At 33.9% G+C, this 14,780-nt stretch overlaps 1 protein-coding gene and 1 long non-coding RNA gene across 5 annotated transcripts in view; one reads left to right on the top strand and one right to left on the bottom strand.

The window, feature by feature from the left end:
• Nucleotides 1–248: 248 nt before the first annotated feature.
• On the bottom strand, nt 249–5,322 carry LOC122728575. The gene is made up of 3 exons (XR_006353293.1): nt 5,215–5,322; nt 4,261–4,315; nt 249–564 (listed from the first exon to the last, which is right to left on the bottom strand). It is a non-coding gene; the product is annotated as an uncharacterized LOC122728575 (long non-coding RNA).
• Nucleotides 924–14,780, top strand: part of LOC122728573 (solute carrier organic anion transporter family member 1B1-like) — a 61,101-nt gene continuing 47,244 nt past the window's right edge. The window contains exons 1-3 of one of the 4 annotated variants that reach the window (XM_043967316.1): nt 924–967; nt 6,157–6,297; nt 10,325–10,466. In XM_043967316.1, coding sequence (XP_043823251.1) covers nt 6,160–6,297; nt 10,325–10,466 — 280 coding nt within the window. In that variant the 5' untranslated portion in view covers nt 924–967; nt 6,157–6,159. Of the gene's footprint in view, nt 968–5,578; nt 5,628–5,676; nt 5,885–6,156; nt 6,298–10,324; nt 10,467–14,780 lie in introns of those variants that run through there. The other 3 variants (XM_043967319.1, XM_043967318.1, XM_043967317.1) reach the window with 3 other exon arrangements.

Raw genomic sequence — 14,780 nt, 5'->3', positions numbered from 1 at the left:
TGCTTATTTATTTAAAATGTATCTTAAAACTAGAAATTATTAAATCTATAAAATTATCAAGGGCTAAATGGAGTCCAAGTTGCTATTTTCCATTTATTCACATTCAGTAATATGGTGAATTCAAGATGCAAAGTTCTCTTTATTTTGGCCAAGTTCCTTGTTAATTGAAGAGCAAATCACATGGCTAAAGGTCTTTATCTCCACAGCATGAGATTAGCCTTTGGAACTGCTGGAAAAGATGTCCTTGACCAGATTTTTTTTAAAACATTTATAACTCCACTCCAACATGATTGATTTCCTTTATAAAACTATGTATTTTCTTTTATGTATTTAAAAACATTATTCAAGATGGAGTCCCATAGTCCTCATCAAACCGCAAAAGATATCCATGAGACAGGAATGATTAAAATCCCCTGCATTCTAGTATTGAGGAAAAGCATGAATTTTGTCTTCTTAAAATCTAACGGAACCTGTAAAAGTATTTACTTTGTTGCAGATTATCTTGAGTTCTTTTCTATGTTGAATGGCTCAAAAGACATGGAAGGATCTGGGTGACACACCCTCCTGAAAAAGAGACATATGGTGACTATCTTCAATGATTAAACAGATATTAACCAGCTTAGAAATCATTCCCAGAGGTGAAGCAAAGTCAAAGAAAGTCAATAATCTTTTCACAGTGCTAAATTTATATGGTAAACTTTAATATACTAATAGACTTAATGTAATTTAATACTATTAATATAACTTTAATAAAATTAATATGTTTATTTAAGTTGAAAAGAAATGTTAAAGAAATGTCTGTTTTTCTGAAAGTTTGTGTTAATTTGGAAATTTATTTCTATTTGTCCAGGATAATGAACAGATAAAATAGTTAATCATCACTGGATTGACGAAAGGTTTTAAAAAAAACCCAGACTATTGTTGATATTATAAGAATACTGTTGTGGAAGTTGGATTCGAAGTCTAGGTAAGGACCTTCTGAATTCACTAATTTGAATATTTTTTCACCCCTACGAAATTAAGTAAAAATGATAAATGGTCATAGAAAAATGTTACCTATCTAGTTACTTTGAAGATCTCAGAAAGTGTATATGGAGATTATTGGGACAGGGCTAACTATACAGTTGACATACTTCTTGAAACGAATCTTGGTGCTATAGAAAAAAATTAGATTCCTAGGTAACTGTCCCATTCATTCTCCCAGCCACCTGTGCAACCTTGGGAAACTCTAAGAGAGTTTATTATTTGAGTTACCTCAAATAATGTGTTTAATGATTTCTAAGTTCCTTCTCAGCTTAAATTTTTTTTGTTTTGGCTTTTGGTTTTGCCAGGCAATGAGGGTTAAGCGACTTGCCCAGGGTCACATAGCTAGTAAGTGTCAAGTGTCTGAGGCCAGATTTAAATTCAGACCTTCCTGAATCCAGGGCCAGTGCTTTATCCAATGCACCACGTAGTTGCCCCCTCAACTTTAAAATTAAGTGACTCTACCCTATCATTCTTTGTTCAGATAAGGAAAGCACCATAAGTCACACTATTACCTTTGAATTGACAGTTATATCTAGGAGAGAACTGAGAGATCATTTTGTCCAACCAAGCAATTTTATAAAGAAACAGAGGTACAAAGAATTTAAGTGACTTGCTCAAGGACTCACAGTTAGTTAGTGGAAAACCTATAAATAGCACCCATGTCTGAAAAAGATCTGAGATTTTGGTAGACTATAAGATCAATGTGAATCAGCAGTGGGATGGATGTAGTAGCCCAAAAAGCTATTGACCACTCACACTGCATTAAGAAAAACATAGCTTCACGGAATGAAGAAATGATGGTCCGTCTGTATTTTTCTCTATTCAGGCCATAACTAGGGTATTGTGCGTAGTTCTAGGCACCACAGATTTTGTTTGTTTATTTGTTTATTTTTGGTGAGGCAATTGGGGTTCAGTGACTTGCCCAGGGTCACACAGCTAGTAAGTCTCAAGCATCTGAGACCAGATTTGAACTCAGGTCCTCCTGACTCCAGGGGCTGTGCTCTATCCAGTGTGCCACCTAGCTGCCCCTAGGCACCACAGTTTAAATAGAATCTTGGTAAATAGGAGTGCATCCAGAGTAGGAAAACAGAAGTAGTGAAGGGCCTAAAGTCCATGTCATATAATGAGCAGTGGAAGGAACTGAAAACATGTAGCATTCCTAAGGGAAGGTTCAGAGGATGCATAATAGCTATGTTAAATGACCTGAAGAGCTTTCGTGTGAAGAATGGGAAGGAAGTTGCAAAAGGGCAAATGTTGGCTTGATGTCAGGAAAACAAACAAACAAAAACAATAACATGATAAAAATCCTCTTCCTAGCAATTAGAGCTGTCCAGAAATGAGAATGGACTATTTAGGGAGGTGGCTGGCTCCTGCCAGTGAAAAATTTACATGATAGTCTGAATGACCACTTGTGGGTTCTATAAAGTTTTTCTTTTCAGGCAAGAAGTAAGCTAGAAGGTCATTGAGTCCCTAACACATAAAATTCTGTTCTTCTGTGATCTTTTCATTCAAAATCTGATGCTGTTTCCCACTCTACCATACTTATAACAATTATGACCAAGGGAATGGTTGTCCCCATTGCAATTGGAAATATTTGTCTCTGCCATTCAGTAAATATGGTTCCATGAAAGAAGTGTGAAAATATATACCAGTGACTTCACATGAAATCTAGACTGTCATTTCTTGTTCTTGTTTTTATTTATATTCCTGAACTAATAGAAACAATCTTCAGGCTTTCTTTTTGACTAAAGAATGAAATTTTAAATTCTTAGTTTGTATATTATATTTCATATATGTATGTATTACATACATATATATACATATATCCATGATATTATATGAAAAGGCAGGGATTAATAGTGATCAGATTATTCATACTTCAAGGAGGTCACAGATGTAAAAGTGATGAAATATAGCTATTATATATTATAATAATAATCATTTATATGATTATTTAGTTAATAATGCAATTGATTTATATTACAATATTAACATAGTGTCATATATTGGTTCATCTGTGTGACCCTGAATAAGACAATGAACACAGTTTGCCTCAATTTCCTAATCTGTAAAATGAGGTGGAGAAGGAAGTGGCAAACCACTCATCTCTTTGCCATGAAAACTACAAATGGGGTTGCAAAAAGTCAGACACAACAGAAATAATTGAACAAAAATAATTCATATATTAAAATATGTAGTTACACATATGTATAGAAATGTTATATCTATATGTACTTGATCATTTAAATTTATATGTGCATGTATATGTACACTAATATACATACATACATCATGATAGATAGAAAGTCATATTTCTAAACTTTATGTGTTTGTTTGTGTGTGTGTGTGTGTGTGTGTGTGTGTGTGTGTGCGTAGCCTCAGACGAGTATCTGCTTTGCAACTTACAGTCTGAAAATTTCCTGGGACATTGAGAAGTTAAGTAGCTGTTTCTTTGCCATAGAGTCAGTATATGATTTAGGCAAGATTTCAACCCAGGTGTTCCTAACTCCAAAGGTTGTGCTTTATATATTGTTCATTGAAAAAGATTTGATCCCTCTGTTTTTAAAAAATCTAATTATATCCCAAGACAAAAAAGAAAAGCTATCTGTATATAGGCTTATTCATTTAGACTGTAAAGAGTCCATACACATTATCTGGTTCAATATCATTTCATTTTAGAGATGATGATACCAAGGCCCAAAGAGTTTAAGCAATTTGCACTTCATAAGGAAGTATCAGAATGGGAATTCTTTCTTGTTTGTCATAATTTAAAAAATATTTTTAACATTCATTATTTTTAAATTTTGAATTCCAAATTCTTCCCCTTCCTTAAGCCCCTTCCCCCATCCATTTTGAGAAGGAAAGCAATATGATACTTATTATACAAAACAATTCTATATTAGCTATGTTGCAAAAGAAAGCAAGGAAAATAAAGTGAAAACCTATGTTGCAATTTGTACTCAGAGTTCATTAGTTCTCTCTCTGAAGTTAGATACCATTTTTCATCATGGGTCCTTGGAAATTGTTTTAGATCTTTCTCTTAATCATAGTAGCCAAGTCTTTCACAGTTGATCATCCTTACAGCACTGCTGTTACTTTGAACAATGTTCTCCTCATTCTGCTCACTTCATTTTGCCTTATTTAATATGTCATCCTAAGGTTTGCTTTCTTTTTCCGAAACTATCCCCTTCATCATTTCTTATTGTATAAAAGTATTCCATTACAATTATATACCACAATTTGTTCAGCCATTCTCCAAATGATAGATGTTCCTTCCGTTTCCATTTCTCTGTCATTGAAAAAAAAAGAGGTGCTATAAATATCTTTGTAAATATACATCTATTTCTCTTTTCTTTGATCTCTTTGGAATACAGATCAAGTGTTGATATTGTTGTGCAAAGAGTTTTATAGTTTTGGGGGCATGGATCCAAATTATTATCTACAATAGATAAACCAGTTCACAATTCTGCCTACATTGTATTAGTGTCCCTATTTTTCCACACCCTCTGCAGTACTTTTAATTTTTCTTTTCTATAATTTAGCCAATCTAATAGGCATGATGTGATAACTCAGAGTTGTTTTGATTTGCATTTCTTTAATTATTAGTGATTTAGAGTATATCTTCATATGATTATAAATAGCTTTGATTTCTTCTTCTGAAAATTGCCTGTTTATATTCTTTTTGACAAATTTTCATTTGGGAATGGCTCTGATTCTTGTAGCTTTCATTCAGTTCCCTATGTATTTGAGAAATTAGGCCTTTATAAGAGAAACTTGGTGAAATTTTTCTCCAGTTTCCTGTTTTCCTTTTAATTTTTTCTGTATTTAGTTTTCTTGAGAGGTAGGTGATAATAGTCATAATTTACAATTAAGGAAACCGAAGCAAATAATGTTTAGGTGGCTTAACCAAGGTCACAAAGCAGGCACAAGGATTAGGATCCACATGAAGAATATGTAAATGAAAACATGTTTTGTACAATATAGTGAAAGTTTGACATTCTTGGCAGATCAAGATCACCAAGATAAGCAAGGTAGAGCAGCATTTATCTGACCTTGAATTTGGACCTATGGTGTAAAAGACTTCAATCCAGAGTCTCCCTCTGAGGAATGTTCTCAATGCCCTTCTCCCTCTTTTCTAATTATACAAATCTTACCCAAGGGTCAAGGACCAATTCAAGCACCACTTACTCCAATATATCTTCTGAAGCTTTCAGTAATAACCTTTTTCTCTAAGTTCCTGTAAGATTTCAAATCTTTACTACACAACCTATCATATGATATCATGCATTGTTATACTGTCCTGTTGCTTCTTTTGCATAAGCATTTTCTTTCCAACTAGTTTATAAATTACCCAGGGTCAGGAATGTTATCTTATAGTTTCTGAGAGTTCATTGAGTCATAGAATGTTAAGAGCTGGAAATTTCTTTTTTTCACTAATTATTAGCTAGCTACTGTGTGCAAGGGACTATGTTTGGCATTGAGAATGAAAAAGACAGGCTCTGAGCCAAAAAGCTTTTATTTTAAAGTTCTCTTAGAGTTAGATCATCATCTTCACCATCATCATCAACACAAGCTTTTAAATAAAACCTACCCTGTGCCAGGTGCTGAGCTAAGTGCTTCACAAGTATCTTATTTGAGATAATTTAACTCTATCATTTTACAGATATGGAAACTGAGACTTAAAGAAATCAAGTGTCATTACAAATGGCACTAGTTATTGACAAATCACAGAAAATAACCCAATGTCCTTTTACTAGTGTTCTTTCTCAATATCCTTCTGTTCAGCAGTTGTATCTATGAAGATAATTCTGGATGTCTGACTGACATGTAGATAACAACTACATCAAAATATAGTGAGGTGGGAGGAGGGAGGAAGGTCCAGGTTTCATTCCAATTTTGTTAATAACTAGCTAAAAGTCCCTTTTCAACTACTTCATCTCTCTGAGTCTCTGTTCTTCATTTATGAAATGAAGGGGTTTGAGTGGGTGATCTCAAATATCCCACCCACTGCTAACATTTGCAGTTCCTATGATTTAGAGCAACTGATCACAAGCTGATTTGGGGGAACTGGGAAAATCATGCTCAGTTCACACTTTTAAAAATGAAATAAAATATGATTTTCTCCCCCAGGTAATGGATTCAAAAAAAGAAAATGTAGCAGAGCTACCAGATATCTTGGATTCCAGAAAAGACTCAAGTCAATACTCAGCCAAGCAAACAGATATGAGATCATCAGGAAAGAACAAAACTAAGTGCAGCAATGGCTTAAAGGTTTGTTGAGTTCTATTTTATAAAATATATAAATATTTAACATTTGGGGGACAGCAAGGTGGCACAGTGGAAAAAGTGCTGGTACTGGAGTCGGGAAGACTCAACTTTCTGAGTTAAAATCTGGCCTCAGACATTTACTAGCTGCATGACCCTGGGCAAGCTATTTAACCCTTAGTTCCTCAGTTCCTCATCAATAAAATGAAGAGTATGTGAATAGTGTAGTGACTTTTGGGTATGGTTCAAAAAAGTTTCTGCAATGGATTGGACAGATTCACAAATCTACTATGAATTTGTCTATTATCTGTTCTTCCACAGCCCACCAAAAATTGTCATTTTGCTGTTTGATCATCTTTGGCAATCTGATGAATATGAGGGAGAACATTAGAATTGCTTAATATACATTTCTCTTTATATTTGTGTTTGGGTACTTTAAAAAATGTGGTCATTGATGACTTGTGTTTCTTTTGCTGTGAACTGTCTCTTCCCAGCCTTTGGTTCTTTATCTTTTGCAGGGGGAAGAGGGTTAAGTGACTTGCCCAGGGTCACACAGCTAATAAGTGTCAAGTGTCTGAGGTCAGATTTGAACTCAGGTCCTCCTGAATCCAGGGCCAGTGCTTTATCCACTGCACCACCTACCTGCCACCAGTCCTTTATCTTTTGAGGAATAACTTCTGTTTTTTTAAAATCTGAATCAATTTCCTAAATATTTTGGATATAAAGACTTTATTAGAGAAAGTTGCTGTAAAAATTTCTGCCCTGCTTCAAAGATACTGCTTGTTTTCTAATTAACTGTGTTGATTTTATATGTACAAAAATATATTTTTTAAAAATTGTCCATTTCATCTTTTTTGATCATGTATCTTTTCTTTGATTAAGAGCTTTTCTACAAAATTTAGTTCTAAAACTTATCTCCTTCCTTTGTCCACTAATTTATTTATAATATGACCATTTGGAGCATAATATATGGTGTGGGAACTTAGTTGACATCTAACATATGACAGATGGCTTTCTAATTTTCTCAGGAGGTTTAATTGACTAATGAATCCTTACTCCTATTCTTGGAGATCATATGTTTTTCAAATAGTATACTACTATGTTTAATCATTTCTCTGTCTTGTGATCGTAATAAGTTCCACTGATCAAATTTTCTATTTTCACCAGTAGCAAATCATTCTGATGATTACTACTTTTAGTACATTCTAAGATCTGCTGCTATCCTCCCCACATTTAAAAGAAATATTCCTCATGAGATTCTTGAACTTTTGTTCCACTAGATGAGTTTTGTTAATTTTTCTAGACCTATAAAGTAACCCTTTGGTGGATTGATTGGGGTGATATTGAATTTAGGGAGGACTATCATTTTTGTTATACTAACATAGCTCAACTATGAGCAATTAACAACTCTTGAATTAATGTCTGTTTTTTGTGCATAATTGAAATTTTTTAGTTGTTTGTTTGTTTATTATTCTGGTGTGTATCTTGGTAACTGGACTCCAAGATACTATATATTCAGCAGCTATATCTAGTAGAATGTCTTTTTCTACCTTTTCCTATTGTGCTTTATCAATCATATAGAGAAAGGTTTATGATCTTTATGGATTTGGTTGTATCCTTCTACTTTATTAAAGTAATTCTTTTAATTCATTTTTAGTTAATTCTTCTGTTCTAAGTACAATATCAAGTTTTCTGGGAAAAGTAGCAATTGCATGAATTATGAATGAATGACTCCTCAGACATTATGGAACAATTCATGATAAACTAGAGTTGTTTAAAAAAGAAATAAGATAGGGGCAGCTAGGTGCTGCAGTGGACAGAGCACTGAGCCTGGATTCAAGAGGACCTGAGTTCAAATCTGACCTCAGACACTTGACACTTACTAGCTGTGTGACCCTGGGCAAGTCACTTAACCCTCATCCCCCTGCAAAAGATAAAGAACCAAAGGCTGGGAATAGATATTTGGAATGACATTGGTTTGTAAATTAGACTTCTTAAAGCAGAAATTAAAAAGACAAATAGCATACAGAGTTTAGAAAAGAATGGAGTTCCAGTTGAAGAATATAGAAGGTCTAAAAGAAAACAACAATTTTGGAATACAAACATTTAAAACTGAAAGGAAATTTGTCAGAAGAGAATCAAAAAGCTAAAATGGATAAAAGAATTCTATACAAGTTTTAAGTATGATCTTTGTAATCAGTCAGACAACAAGTACTTATTAAGTATCTACTATGTGTCAGGCACTATGTTAAGCTTTGAAAATGCAAAGAATATTTTTAAGTCTCTGCTATCACAGAGCTTATAAGATAATGTGGGAGACAACATGTAAATTAAAAAGAACAAACAAATTATATACAGGATTAATTGGGGATAACCAATAAAGAGAATATACTGAAATAAAGGGGGAATCAGGAAAAGATTCATGTAGATGGTGGAATTTCAGCTGACCCTACAGTTAGGATGTTCAGAGGTAACACGTCTGGCTTTTTAAAAATTTCATAATCAGTTGATTAGGCCTCTCTTTTTTTCTTTTTTTAAAAAGTGTGTTCAAGGACATAAATGTATCTGAAAGAGCCAATTTATCTGCAGTTCATAAATGTTGTACTCTTATTAAGATCATTATAGATAATAGACTATTTTTTAAATTTGATCTTTCACTTATTTATTATCAGCTACACATAGTCCCAGTTCATATTATTTGGTTTTTAATCTTGTTTTCGCTGCTTCCATTTATTATTTGGGTAATGACTCATACTTTTATTGATTTGACAAAATTCTTGAAATATTTGAGATATGAGTCTTTTATCTGAGGAACTGTCTATAAATTTTTCCCAGGTTTTTTTTTTTTTTTTGCTTTCCTTCTGATATTGGCAAAGTTGATCCTTAAGAATCCTTCTAATGATAATATTCTATACATGATCCCTCATTATCTCTTTTTTTTTTCTTTCTGGATCACCTATGGGTTGTTGAATCCCATCACTATTTATAACTTGTAATATGTATGAACTGATACTTTATTTGTCTGGGCCTAAGGGTATTCATTTGTAAAATGAGGAAGCTGAACCAGTCAATTTCTAGAATCCCTTCCAGTTCTAAATCTCTGATTCTTGATAATATTTCCCCTCTCATCCAAAAACCCTAGAATCTCTCAAATAAGTCAATATTTGGAGAGGTATTTCTCAAGCTTTGCTTACTCCTCTGACAGTGATATATGATTGCATTCATAGCACAAAGGATCTGTGGGCCCCAGGCTGTAAAACTAATACCACACAACTTGAACAGCACTGGAAAGGTTCCCTCAGTTTCTGCTTCTGGATTTCAGTTGAGGAAGTAAACTCTTGTCATTTCCCTAACAAACTTCTCCTGAATACTGCCAGAGATAAATGTATATTTGCAGGGGCAGCTAGGTGGCGCAGTGGATAGAGCACTGGCCCTGGAATCAGGAGGACCTGAGTTCAAATCCAGCCTCAGACACTTAACACTTACTAGCTGTGTGACCCTGAGCAAGTCACTTAACCCCAATTGCCTCACTAAAAAAAAAATAATAAAAAAAAATAAAATGTCTATTTGCCTCTTGACTCCTAGTTATTATATATGTTTTGGGGACTATTACCTTAAAACTAACTCAGCTATTTCCCTCTTCTATTGTGAGCTTCTGTTAATACATTAGATGTTTAAAAATATTATTTTATAATTGTCTTAGACTATTGCATATATTTGCCTAAGAATTATCAATAATTGATTTTAAATGTCATTTACATTTTTTAAATAAAAAGAGCAAGCACAAATATTAAGAAAAAAAAAGTCGTCATCTTGGCTACTCTACCAGGAAGCTGTGAAACTTGAGTAAAAAGAGTCCTTTGCAAGCATGCTGGTGTTAAGGTTAACATTATTATAATAATGTTAAAATTGAAAATAGTGAAAAAGGTAAAAGTAGTATTTGTGAAAGATAAGGGGAAAGTTAATATATAATAACAGAGAAACTCTTTTGGCATTCAAGCATACCTTCCTTTCCATTCTGTCCCTTGAATAGATGTTCATGGTGTCCCTGTGCTTCAGCTTTATTTGCAAAGCACTATCAGGAATTGTCATGAAAAGTTCCATCACTCAGATAGAAAGAAGATTTGGCATATCAACATCTGAAGCTGGTTTCATTGATGGAAGCTTTGAAATAGGTAATTTTTATTTCATGCAGTAGCTAGTCTTACATCTTGAAAAGCAACATAACTGTGTTTCTGGTAGTCAATAAATTAGTTTCTGTCCAGTTTCAAAGCGGATTCTTCTTCTTCTTCTTCTTCTTCTTCTTCTTCTTCTTCTTCTTCTTCTTCTTCTCCTCCTCCTCCTCCTCCTCCTTCTTCCTCTTCTTCTTCTCCTCCTCCTCCTCCTCTGCCTCCTCCTCCTCATAATTCTTCTTCTTCTTCTTTTCCTTCTCCTTCTCCTTCTCCTCCTTCTCCTTCTCCTTCTCCTCCTCCTCCTCCTTCTCTCCCTCCTTCCCTCCATCTCTCCCCTGCCATCATACATGCATATCTACATATTAATAGCAATTCACCTTATTTCATTCTAAATCTACAATATATTTCTCCTTCTCATTAATAGCAGACTTCTTAAATGAATTGTGAGAATTGCCAAGTGGCAGGCTTAACCCTGATAAAAAGATGGCTTTCCTAATAACCAGAAAAATCCAGAAGTGTACTGGACTGCCTCAGGACCTAATTTGTCTTCTCTTCACTGCTGATCTTCAAGCAGACTCAATAGTCAAAGTAAAGTACATGGTAGAGGAATTTCTAATTTACACATGGGTTGAACTGGGCCTCTGAGGTCTTTTCCAACTCTTAGATTCAGAGTCAAGTATAAAAATCTTTATTACTCTTTCTTATCTTCATCAATATCAGATGGCAGAGTACTCCAGTCTCTTATTGGCCAGTCAATCTGATCAGCCACAAATATCAAGGAGCAGAGTCTTTCTGGGACAGAGTTCTAAAATCTCTTCCTTCACCTCCCTCTCTCTCTTCTCCCATTAAGTTTTTCTCATCATAACTTGGGTCATCTCTCTGAATCACTTCACCTTAGCTATAGGTAGTAACCAAATTCTTGTTTTCTATCTATAATCAAGTAAATTATATTTGTTCCATAATTATAGAACAATAAACATAGATTATTCAGTAGATAGTGTGCTGGACATGGAGTTGAAAAGACCTGAATGCAAATCCAACCACAGAGATTTACCAGCTGTATGACTCTGGCAAGGCACTTAACTTCCATCTGCCTCCATTTGCTCACCTTTAAAATAGGGATGGAGCAGCTAGGTGGTGCAGTGGATAGAGCACCGGCCCTGGAGACAGGAGGACCTGAGTTCAAATCCAGCCTCAGACACTTGACACTTACTTGCTGTGTGACCCTGAGCAAGTCACTTAACCACAATTGCCTCACAAAATAAAATTAAATAGGGACAAAAATGGCCCCTATCAATATAGTTGTGATGATAAAATAAAATAATTTTGATTAAGTTCTTCCCAGACTTTAAACCACTATAAAATGCTGGCTTTTATTATTACTATTATTTCCCTAGCTATTAACCTAAATAAAAAGTTCTTCAATTTTTGATAAGCAAATCACTCAGTCAGATTACATATACCATGGATTTCAATGTTCTTTATAAAACTTGTCATAGGAAAAAGAGTCATTACTATCTCAGAAGTCTGAGTCAGACATAACTCAGTAGATGCTTCCTTTATAATCTGAGGTAAATCATTGGTATTTTAATTCATTAACTACTTTTCAATCATAAACTTCAGTAAATAAATATATTCAATAATATAAATATAAAATATTCAGTAATAAATTTAGTTCAGTAACTACTTTTCTCAGAAGCAAATCTAAGCCCCTGACAAGTGAACTATGAACAATCTCTTCCATATATATGAATTCATTCTCTTTGACTTTTCATTGGCAGTTTGTGGCATAGTGCATAGAGTGATAGGTCTTTAATCAGGAAGACATAAGTTCAAATCTGGCCTCAGACACTTGCTAGTTATATGGCCTTGGGCAAATCATTTAACCTAGGTTTGCCTCCATTTCCTCCACTGTAAAATGGGGATAATAGTAGCAACTATATCATAGGGTTGTTGTGAAGATCAAATATGGTAATATTTGTGTTTTTAAGTACTTGGAACAGTTTCTTGAACATAGTACATACTATAAAAATGCTTATTCCCTTCTATTCTCCACTTTGCCATATATTTGACACTGCTGAGAACTTCCCTCATTCCTGAAACTTAAATAGTCATGTGGTATAGTGAATACATCAGAAGACAATCAGGAGGTCTAGATTCTAGTCCTGCTCCAGAAAAGAAGTTCTATGATTTCAGGTTAGTCATATAATGACTGTTAAGTATCTTCATCTGTAAAATGAAGGAATTAGACTAAATTATATCTGAAGTGACTTCCAGATATATTTCTAGGAATCTATACTACCCTGGTTTTCTTCCTACTTTTCTGACCATTTCATCATGGTCACTTTGTTTCTTCCACTTGCCTTCTAACTATGAGTTTTCCTTATTTATGCCTTTCCTTCTCAGTCCCCATTTAATAGCTCACCCATTTCAAAAGGTTTTAAACATGGGCCTTTAGCTTCCTAAATCTAATTCTCCCTTGATTTCCAGATCCATATTGAATTCATCATATGTACATCCCCATTTCAATTATTGACTCTATTTAAAACTTAACATGTCCAAAAAAAAAACCCCTTCATATACTAAATTCAAACTCCCTCAACAAAATCATTTATTTTGTTTTGTTTTGTTTTTGTTTTTGGTTGGTTAAGTGACTTGCCCAAGGTCACATAGCTGGTAAGTGTCAAGTGTACGAGGCCAGATTTGTACTCAGGTGCTTGTGAATCCAGGGCCAGTGCTTTATCCACTGTGCCACCTAGCTGCCCCCTTATTTTGTTGTTAAAACCAGGCAGTTAAGTGCTATGATAGATAGGTTGCTGGGGCTGGAGTAAAGAAAACCTGAATTCAAATCCAGCCTCGGATACTTATTAGCTGTGTGACCCTGGGTAAGTCACTTTGCTCCTATTTGCCTTAGTTTTCTCATTTGTAAATGGGGATAATAATCACACCTACATCCCACCTCCTAGGGTTGTTGTGATAATTAAATCATAATATTTGTAAAGTGCTCAGCACAGGGCCTGGCACATAGTAGGTACTACATAAATGTTAGATATTATAACTATTATAATTTATTAATTCTTCTTCCCATATTCTTAATTTCTATTGATAATAAAATAGAATAGAAACTCCTTGAGATTGTGAATAGAAGTACTACATAAATTATTTGTGACTAGTGTAAAATAAGTTATTAGAGGGGAAGCTATGTGGCATAGTGGGTAGAGAACCAGGCATGGAGTCAGGAAGAACTGGATTCAAATATGACCTTAGACACTTACTATCTGTGTGACCCTGGGCAAGTTACTTAACCCAGTTTATTTCAATTTCCTCATCTGTAAAATTAGCTGCAGAAGGAAATGAAAACTATTCTAATATCTTTATAAAAAAACAAAACAAAAGGAGTCACAAAAAGTTGGACAGAACTAAAATGACTGAATAAGCAACAATAAGATAATTTATTAAACTACTTACATTACTAAATAAACTGCAAAGACTTAGTTTACATGATTTGACATGGAGATATTGATACATATTCTTTAATTTTTCATCATGAAACTATACTTTTATCACATTGGATATCAAGCATACTTTTGACCATCATTCCATTTTTCCAAATGTAACTATATATAGATATAGATGTGTGTATGTTTATATATGTATATGTGCATATGCACATATGTGCATTCATGTATACATATGTATATATCTTTATATATAATGTATATGTGAAAATATATACATATTTTCAAAAGTTTAAATCATATTAGTTCCCAGGCCACTGAAAAGTGTTGTATATCTCTTAGACAAATATTTTAATCTTATGTGATGTGTAACATTACATGGGGTTGTGTTGCTTCTCCATTTGGGAATTTCTATGATTTTTTTAAACAATTCTGCTTCTCGGCAAAAAAATTTATTTTTAGGATATCATTTCCTCAATAGGGAATAGGGACAAGAATTCCCATAACACTAGATATAAAAAATACCCCAAATATTTTTGTGTATTTTTTGTGCTGTATAATGACTGTGCCCATTTTTAAAGACTTATCTGAACTACTTCTGACAATGGCTGTGTTATATATTGTCTTGATTGCAAAAGTGAGTTTCATTCGTAAATATGACTGACTTTCAATATTCATTATTTCAGTCTTTGCAATACCTTGCCCATGGTTAGGATATTAGTGAGTACCAGCTATGTTATTATCATTAATTAATTCATTCATTCATTCCTTTACTTTTGCTATTCTTCTGGCTGTTTCTTCAACTTCAGGAAAATTGTACTGCTACATAGAGGAATCAGTAATAATTGATAAGGCTAAC

Source organism: Dromiciops gliroides, chromosome 5 (genome assembly GCF_019393635.1).
Source record: "Dromiciops gliroides isolate mDroGli1 chromosome 5, mDroGli1.pri, whole genome shotgun sequence".
Classification (NCBI taxonomy): domain Eukaryota; kingdom Metazoa; phylum Chordata; class Mammalia; order Microbiotheria; family Microbiotheriidae; genus Dromiciops; species Dromiciops gliroides.
This window is presented reverse-complemented; position numbering and strand designations above follow the sequence as displayed.